The sequence below is a fragment of the Chionomys nivalis genome, chromosome X (assembly GCF_950005125.1).
Source record: "Chionomys nivalis chromosome X, mChiNiv1.1, whole genome shotgun sequence".
Classification (NCBI taxonomy): domain Eukaryota; kingdom Metazoa; phylum Chordata; class Mammalia; order Rodentia; family Cricetidae; genus Chionomys; species Chionomys nivalis.
Genome location: NC_080112.1, coordinates 69,176,661 through 69,186,327, shown reverse-complemented (window position 1 = coordinate 69,186,327; position 9,667 = coordinate 69,176,661). Strand labels below are relative to the sequence as shown.

At 48.2% G+C, this 9,667-nt stretch overlaps 1 protein-coding gene across 1 annotated transcript; it reads left to right on the top strand.

Annotated features, from left to right (window-relative positions):
- Positions 1–5,396: 5,396 nt before the first annotated feature.
- On the top strand, positions 5,397–7,150 carry P2ry4 (pyrimidinergic receptor P2Y4). Its single transcript, XM_057760571.1, has 2 exons — positions 5,397–5,510; positions 6,062–7,150. Exon 2 carries the CDS (start codon positions 6,068–6,070, stop codon positions 7,148–7,150), a length of 1,083 nt encoding a protein of 360 aa, XP_057616554.1. The 5' UTR covers positions 5,397–5,510; positions 6,062–6,067.
- The last annotated feature ends 2,517 nt before the right edge of the window (positions 7,151–9,667 follow it).

The window sequence follows — 9,667 nt, the reverse complement described above, 5'->3', positions numbered from 1 at the left end:
AACCATCGACCTTTAGCTACACATAAATCCTCAGGGAGGGGGTGGAGCCTCATGAACTCCTCCCCTTCCATAACGTGTGTGTGTGTGTGTGTGTGTGTGTGTGTGTGTGTGTGAGAGAGAGAGAGAGAGAGAGAGAGAGAGGAGGGGGGGGCCCAATTCTGTTTAGATCTTGTACAGTAATTCTAGCTGCAGTAAGTCCAGGACTGTAGCAGTCATGCCAGACCGGGAACTCAGTGTTCCATACTGCTCCCCCACCTTTCTCTGGCTCTTACATTCTTTCCAAATCAACAGATTTGAGTGGGATGTGAACAAGGGCATTGGCTCAGTGGGGGAGGATGGAAAGGTGATGATGGATCAGCTAATAGGAACTACCTACATGATTACATTTAGAAAGACCAGGAAGGCACACTAAGCTGGGTGTGGTGTCACATGCCTGTGATCCTAGCACTTCGGAGGAGGCTAAGGTAGGAGGACTGTTGAGTTCAAGACCAGCCTGGGCTACTTAGTGAGTTATAGGCCAACCTGGGATACAGGGTAAGATCCTTTTTTTTAAAAAAAAAAAAAAAAAAAAAAGCCTGACACCCTCCCCCCACCACACACACATTTTAAAGGCACACTAGAGAGAAGATATATGAGCAAAGCTAACTTGAGTGTGACTTATGGAGCCAGTCACTTGCAGGTGATTTTATCGATAAGTTTGGGTCATCCAGGGTTTCAGTTACTGCTTCTTGCCATCAAGGTTTAACTTTCAGAAGGTGACCTCACTTCCCTTCGTCAGGAAAACACTCTGACTATAACCTCAAAATACTACTAACCTACTACCAATGATGCAGATGACACCGGCCAGATACTATGCTGAGTTCTTATGTGTGTGGTCTGATCTTCTCCTCACGACAGACCAGACAGGAGTGGAGGAGCAGGGAGGCTCCATTCACAGCCAGCCAGCTGATAGGTTACGGAACTGGATTTCAACCTTAGCACCGTCTGCCTTCGTTGTTCAACTGTATTCTCACCTCCCATTAATTTCTTTCCTTTCTTCCTTCCTTCCCTCCCTCCTTTCTTTTCTCTCTTCTCTGCCTTCTTTCCTCCATCCTGATTGAAAGAGATTAGAAAACATCTTTTCCCCACTTTCAATTCTAGTCCCCAAGTAAACAGCGGGCATTTCAGAGAAACTGCCATTAATACATTTATGAATATTGCATGCGAGGGACCAGGAAGGAGAGGAGAGAAGTATCTTTAAGTATTTATTTTAACTGCGTGTGTGTGTGTGTGTATACACCTGAGTAGGTACCCACAAATGTCAGACAAGATTGTCATATCCTTTGGAGCTGGAATTACAGGTGATTGTGAACTGCCAGATGTGGGTGCTGGGACTCAAACTTAGGTCCTCTGTAAGAGCAACAAGTACTCCCAAGTACTGAGCTTTTTCTGCAGCTCTGAGACAGAAATTTGAGAGGGGGAGAGGGAGGAGACAGAAAGAGAGAGAGAGAGAGAGAGAGAGAGAGAGAGAGAGCGAGCGCTATGCTGGAAGGTCTCTGTTATTAGAATTACTGATAACATCTTCCAGGTGTGGTGGTGCATATTGTAATAACAGCGTCAGGAGGTGGAGTGGCAAACCTGGGTTACAGAACAAGATCTTGTCTTAAAACAAAATAAAAGAAAATTATCAATGACTTCTAAACGGCAGTTAAAATCATGAGGGTAACTTTCTGAGGAGAGCTGGAGAGGGCAAAGTCGGAAAGAGGTGGTGGAGAAGGAGAAGGGGAAAGAAGGGTGGTGGGAGGGAGGGGAGTCTGCTTTGGGGAAGAGCCACATTGGTGGCAGGATGACCAAAAGGAGATGGGGAAAGGGGTCGGGAGTGTCCAGAGGAATCGCAGAAACCAAGCAATGCAGACCACAGAGAACAAAAGGAAGAAGCGGCTCAGAGATGAGGGCATCTGTCTGTGGGGCTTTGTTCACTCTGTAAGGGAGGTTGGGGAAGGTCTTTCTCTAAAGTAGCCACTGGGCGGCAGTGGCAACAGCAGCTGCAGCAGCAGCGGTGGCAGCAGCAGCTGTGTCCAGGGACAAGCAGAAACCTGCTTGGACTGAAGTCAGGTGAAGCCTGGCAGTCTTAAATCCGGGGGAACCCTTTGAGTTAAGCCAGCTGGAAGCAGTAGAGCAGGAAGCTGTTTCATGCCAGATCTTTTAAAAAATTATTTAATTTTATTTTCATTTTACATACCAGTCCCAGTTCTCTCTCCCTCCCCTTTTCCTGCCCCCCTCCCACCATCCTCCCCTCCATTCACTCCTCAGAGGGGTTAAGGCCTCCCTTGAGAACTCAACAAAGCCTGGCATATCAAGTTGAGACAGGGCCAAGCCCCCCCGCCCCCCATATCAAGGCTGAGCAAGGTATCCCTCCATAGGGAATGGACTCCAAAAAGCTGGTTCGTGCACTGGGAATAAGTCCTGGTCCCACTGCCACCCCACTTTCCCCCTTTCCCCCAGCAAGAGATCAAGCCATAAAATTGTCACCCACATGCAGAGGGTTAAGTCCTATCCCGTGCAGGATCCCCAACTGTCAGTCCAGCGTCAGCGAGCTCCCACTAGCTCTGGTCAGCTGTCTCTGTGACATCATGATCTTGACACTCCCTTGCTCTTATGATCCCTCCTTCCTCTCTTCAGCTAAGCTCCAGGGGCTCAGCCCAGTGTTTGGCTGTGGGTCACTGCAGCCAGATCTTTTCTAACATGGCACTTCTCCATGACTAGAGTCTACACCAAGTCTCAAGACACACTTCACCTCCCATGAAGAGGTCAAATTCATCCCTGGGAACAGAATAATGTGAAGAATATATAACAGACTTGCAGCATTTTATGACTTACAAGTGTTTGAACGCCTACTGAGCAATTCATATTCTGATACCTATGGTTTTACTGCCCCCATTTCACTGCTGAGGAAACTGTAGAAATAGGTGCCCAGGTTTATACAGCTAATAAACAGAACAAGGATTTGAGTTCAAGATAGCCTAGCTCCAGGCAGACATTTGGGTTTTTTATATCACATCCCAACAGTCAGTAGCCCAGGACTCAGGTTGTGCCGCTTCAACCTGAAACAGGACAGGGTCTCCAGGTTCCTCCCACATCCAGAGTTGTAGGTCTTCCAAGAGATCTAGCTTCTGGCTTCTAGAGCGTCCTTTTCAGGCCCACCTCCTCCTCTCTCTCTTCCAGGATGCAGTTAGGTCACATTCCTGGGACCTGAGGATCAGGTTCTGAGTCTTCATTGCTTCTAAGCTCCACTTAAAGATCTGCTCCAGCCTGCTCATCCCTCCCAACAAGTACTGCTCACCTTACCTACAGCATCCTCCAGACCCAGTTTGCCTGGCATGCTAGAGACAGTGGTACTTAGGAAGCCAGATTAAGTTCCTGAAGCCTCAGAGCCACAGTTGCTGTCAACTGTTCGCTGCCATTAGGTTTTTAATAATGGAAACTTGCTCTGCATGCCTTCTCTACTGTATTAAGACCAGGTTCTCCTGGGGTGATGGAAAGAGACAAGGTGCTGTGTAGGAAGGGGTGGGAGGTGTAAGGGAAGCTCATTGGCTAACATCCACATGGAGCTATGAACTGCTTCCTGGCCATCTGTTCTTACATGTGTCATAGGCATCTTAAAACATATATGCTGGAAAATGAACTTCCTTTCTTTCTCCAAATGTTCTTTCTTATAGCCTTCCCTGGGCCTGTTTACAGAAGTTACCTTCTTCTAGTTGCCCAGGCAAGAAGCCTGGAATTAATTCTTTTTCACAGAGTCTTAGTGTGTGACCCAGGCTGGCTTTGAACTTGGAGCAATCATCCCAGTCTCAGCTAGTGACATTGCTGGCATGTGTTGGAGTCACTCTTGATTCCTCTTCCTGTGCTGCTTGCCGTGCTATCTCGTCTCAGCACAGAACTTTCTGGAAAGCAGGTCAGACCATGGCACTCCTCTCCAAAGCTTCTGTGGCTGTCTTCCACAGGCTAAAGGCCCTACACTGGCTCACAAGAGCCTTCAAGACCTGGTCCCTCTCAAATGCTCTGACCTCATATTCTGTTCTTCTTCCTCAAAATACCTGGTCTTTATTCAAGTCACTCCAGTATTCAAGACAGCAAATTCTTCATTATCGCCTTCATTTTTCTCTATAACAATGACCATACTCTTTATGTTTTATTGATTTATTATTACCTCCAATATTATGTAACTCCTATTAAGCTGACAGATTTTTAATTTTTATTTTGTGTGCATTGGTGTTTTGCCTTCACGTACATCTGTGTGAGGGTATTGGGTGGAAAGGAGTTACAGACAGCTGTGAGCTGTCATGTGGATGCTGGGAGTTGAACCCGGGTCCTCTGGAAGAGCAGTCAGTGCTCTTAACCACTGAGCCATCTCTCCAGCCCCAAGCTGTCAATTTTTAATCTGTTTGGTTCACTCGTAGCGAGCTACTAGGATCTAGAACTGAAAGCTCTTGGGAAATGTTTGTTGACCCTTTTCCAGGTCTGATCCAGTAGCATGGAGGATCAATTTATCATGCTCATCAAGTTATGGATGTTAGAGTTTGGCAAATCTTGATATTACCATGAATTATCAAAACACTCAAACTATCTGTATCTTAATTTTCTCATCAATAAAGTCGAGGCAGTAATGAAACCTATTTGATAGAGAGCCTGTAGAATCACCAATAGGTATAAAGTCCTTAGAACAGTGCCTAGCACGGAGTAAGGACTAGATAAACATTTGCTGTAATTAAATGCATGCAGAGTAAAGATGGTTATCAGTAGTTTACATTTTCAAAAGTCCTTCAGTGTGTTGACTTGCTGTTGTCCATGTTAAAATTCATTTCCCATGTCTCTATGCCCATAAACTTATATGATCTTCCTGTAATTTAATTATCTTCAGTGGCCTGGCTCTTTATCTGTAAACGTAGATGTCTCCTTGTGTACACAATCATTTTGAAGCTGTTAAATAGTAATCTCACTGGGTCCCAGTTTCCCAATCTGCATGCTGAGTGGGTTGGACTAGATAACCTCCAAGAGCTCTGACAATCTGCTGGGATGGGACAGGAGGACGGATAAGCGCCACCCCAAGTCCCACCCCCAAGAATATGCCCTCTGGCTGCCAAGAGGGAGGGTGACAGAGTCAGCTGGGCTCAGCTTCAAGGGCACTGGGTAGGAGTCTTGCTAAGGCTAGGGTGGTGGAGGTAGTGCCGCTGGGCTGGAAGCAGGTGTGAAGTGGGGTGGCTTCAGAGGGAAATAAGAGTACAGAGAACTAGGACCAGGGTGAGAGGAGAGGGAGAGAGTCCCCCAGTCACTAGGACAGAGCTTTGATGGGGAGTTAGATGATATTTTGAGCCTGGGTATCTTCCCTTTAGATGTTGCTGGTCAGCCTCCACCCTCTTCAGCTAGCCAGGCTCTGCAGGAGAGGAAGCTGCAGAACACCACTGACTGCCTGTCCGAGTCCCTGCACTGCCTGATGTCCATCAGTCCCTGGGCTGGACTAAGGGAGCTGGGTAGGAGCTGGGCTACGGGAGCTGGGTAGAGGCTGGGCTAAGGGAGCTGGGTAGGGGCTGGGCTAAGGGAACTGGATAGGGGCTGGGCTAAGGGAGTTGGGTAGGAGCTGGGCTAAGGGAGCTGGGTAGGGGCTGGGCTAAGGGAGCTGGGTAGGGGCTGGGCTAAGGGAGCTGGGTAGGGGCTGGGCTAAGGGAACTGGATAGGGGCTGGGCTAAGGGAGCTGGGTAGGGGCTGGGCTAAGGGAGCTGGGTAGGGGCTGGGCTAAGGGAGCTGGGTAGAGGCTGGGCTAAGGGATCTGGGTAGGAGCTGGGCTAAGGGAACTGGGTAGGGGCTGGGCTTAGGGAACTGGGTAGAGGCTGGACTAAGGCAGCAGGGTAGTGACTGGGCTCAGGGAGCTGGGGAAGAGCTGGGAAAGGGCTAGGCCGGCCTGGATTGCACTTGGATCTGATCCTCCTCGCTCTTCTTGATGCTTTTCTTCTTTTGTTGCAGGTTGGTCAGGATTGGGAAACTAGGGAAATCAGACATTCACTTCTGTCCTTTCTACCTCTAGGGGGCCATGACCAGTTCAGAATCCTTGCTATTTACATCTTTAGGCCCCAGCCAAAGTTCTGGAGATGGACGCTGTACCTTTAACGAGGAGTTCAAGTTCATCCTGTTGCCTGTGAGCTATGCGGTTGTCTTCGTGCTGGGCCTAGCCCTCAATGCCCCAACCCTCTGGCTGTTCCTCTTCCGCCTTCGACCCTGGGATGCAACAGCCACTTACATGTTCCATTTGGCATTGTCAGACACCTTGTATGTGCTGTCACTGCCCACCCTCGTGTACTACTATGCTGCCCGAAACCACTGGCCCTTTGGCACTGCCTTCTGCAAGTTTGTCCGCTTTCTCTTCTATTGGAACCTCTACTGCAGTGTCCTTTTCCTCACCTGCATCAGCGTGCACCGCTACCTGGGCATCTGTCACCCACTGAGGGCGCTCCGCTGGGGCCGCCCACGATTTGCAAGCCTTCTCTGCCTAGCTGTGTGGCTGGTGGTAGCTGGCTGCCTCGTGCCCAACCTGTTCTTTGTGACAACCAGCCCCAGTGGGACCACCATCCTGTGCCATGACACGACCCGGCCTGAGGAGTTTGACCACTATGTACACTTCAGTTCGGCAATCATGGTGCTGCTCTTTGGCTTGCCCTTCTTGGTCACCCTGGTCTGCTACGGACTCATGGCCCGACGACTGTATCGCCCTTTGCCGGGAGCCGGACAGTCATCGTCTCGGCTCCGCACGCTCCGCACCATTGCTGTCGTGCTGACAGTCTTTGCTGTCTGCTTTGTACCGTTCCACATCACCCGCACAGTTTACTACCTGGCAAGGCTATTAAAAGCTGACTGCCAGGTGCTGAACACGGTCAACGTGGTCTACAAAGTGACCCGGCCCCTGGCCAGTGCTAATAGCTGTCTGGATCCAGTGCTCTATCTGTTCACCGGGGACAAGTATCGACGCCAGCTCCAGCGGCTATGCAGAGGTACGGGGCCCCAGCCTCAGACTATGGCCTCCTCCCTGGCATTGGTGACCCTGCATGAGGAAAGCAGCAGGTGGGCAGACACCCACCAGGACGTCATCTTCCCTACCTATGGGGGAGACAGATTATAACCCTGGACACGGGCTATGAAAGGAATGGCCGTAACTGCAGGACGGAGGGAAGGAAGCCTGTTAGTGACACCTGATGAGGGGCTGTCCTCTTCAGTCCACCTTTGGGGCAGTTACTCCTCCGTCTCTACTTCTTTCTGCTTTTCTGTCCTTTCCTGGGGCCCCTGATTTGATTTCTAGAACCTGCAAGACTTCCTCAGTGCTCTTTGCCCTTTCTGCTTCCCCGGGTCCTTCCGCAGCATGCCTTTCTCCAACCAGAGTAGAGAATTCAGCCAGAGGGGTGAAGGGTGGAGCGATCTCAAGACTGGCCTGATGTATATAATGGAGCAAGCCAGAATCAGGAAGCTGGGGTGGTAGCATATCACAGATGACATATTTGCCATACGTAGCATCCACACCCACTTCCTGGCGCCCTCTCAAAGACAAGCTGGTCTTACCTGCCAAGGTGCTGAAATAGTATACAAGACCTCCAAACCTGCCTGGCAGAGCTCCACCAGCAGCTAGAAGCTTGGTGCTGTTGAGCTGCTGAGCAGTCGTGAGGTAGAGTACAGCCCTTGAGGGGCGACCCTGTAGAGCTTCCGGAGGCAGAGTCCAGGTTGACATCAACCTTGGGAACAAGAATGAGATTAGACCCACCTCTGGGACTGTGGAGAATGTATTTGGTAGCTCCCATATGTTTAATAAAAGAAAGAGTGGACAGCTCTGACTGAGAGGGAAGAATACCTCTTGAGTCCATGGCTCCAAGTTCTAGAACTGATGGGCAGAGCAGGCTTGTGCGAAGGATAGGGCGGTGACAGGAATAGACGCCCAGAACTGGCTCTTGACTGGTCTCTCCCCTTTCTCTAGCTCTAGTTAGAAGGATAAACCTGTCACCAGCTCGTTCGGAATCGGGCTGTAGGATTTCAAGGCCAGGGTGGGGCACTTGGTTTTGCACCTGTTCAGTCCTCTTGCCACAGCACCTAACGAGCTTGGAGGACCTGGTGGGTGTACGGAGCTGGGGGAACTCAATCCCGAGCCTGAGAGTTAAGAGTTTCTGGGCGGGCTTTCATGAGAAGGGAAATCTATTTTCAGCCTCTTTTCCTAGGAAATCACCTTAGGGCCTATGGGTCTTCTGAGTCAGACTCCAGCCTTTGCTGCACTCTCTGGTCTCCTACTCATCTACTGATACTAAGTTCTGATTGGCTTCTATGTGTTCTCTCTGTCTCTGGATAGTAGGGGAGGGAGGTGCTAGACTGCAGAGTAAAGCAGCTTAATCTCCATGCCCCTCTGCCCTCCTTTCCAGTTTTTACAGGGATTCTCTCCCTTGGAACACAAGAGTTCTTCTATTAGTAGTAAATTATTGACCTTTTTTTTTTTTTTAAATTCTCGCCAGGTTCCCACTCCTAAGGCCACAGCCCCCTTGCCTGTCACCTGTCCTACCTAAGATTATTCTCTTCAAGCTCCTCCATTGTCAGGCCCCATAACTCCAAGCTGCTTAGTCAAGACTAACTTCCTGGACTTTACAGACTGTTACTATGTACCTCTATCTAGCCTAGAACTAGCTACAGAGACCTGGGTAGCTTTGAGCTCAGAGATCCGCCTGCCTTTTTGCCTCTCTGAGTGATGGGATTAAAGACGTATGCCACCAAGACTTTGTTTCTTTTTCTTTGTCTTTTTCAGTTACTTCCATTACTGATTTTATACTTTACACTGATTTTATATCATTTTAAAAAGCCATAAGCACTCATACCTTAACCTTGTCATCTCATCTTGCTGCCCTTCTGTTTGTCTCTACTCAATTCCAGCACTGCACTTCCAGGAAGAGAGCTCTACACCCCACTTACTCATGAAATTGCTCCAAACTCTCCGAACTGCATTGCCTCCCACTCTGCTGCTCTCAGAACACAAATTACACACACACACACACACACACACACACACACACACACATATATATATATACCAATATACACACACATATATATACCAATATACATACACATATATATACCAATACACACACACACATATGTATATTACTTTTATCCATCTTTGACCTCTCTACTTCACTTGACTCTATTGCATGTTTTTTATAGTTGTTTAAAACATAAAAATAACACTTAAAAGATCTCACTGTGACAACACTGAAGGAGGAGATGTGGAGAGAAAAGATTCACCTATTTCAAACCCCTATTTTCACTTTTCATACTTCATGTTTTCTTGATTTGTATTCATGTACTATAGAAGTGTAACCACAGTGTATAAAAGTCTGTTTTTAGGGTATTATGGTATGGTAGACTATAATCCCAAGAGTTGATAGTAGAGGCAAGAAGGTCATAAGTTTGAAGTCAATCTAGGCTATGTAGTGAGACCCTATCTCAAAACAAATAAGTATAATCTTCTCTTATTTTAAACTCTCTCCTTTCCTGTGTCGATGCAGTCTTTCACGTTTATTATTTCAATAGCTATATAAAACTACTCCCATTGGTAGATTATATCTTATTAGACTCTCCCTTGGTATTGAACATTTAGGTAGCTCAA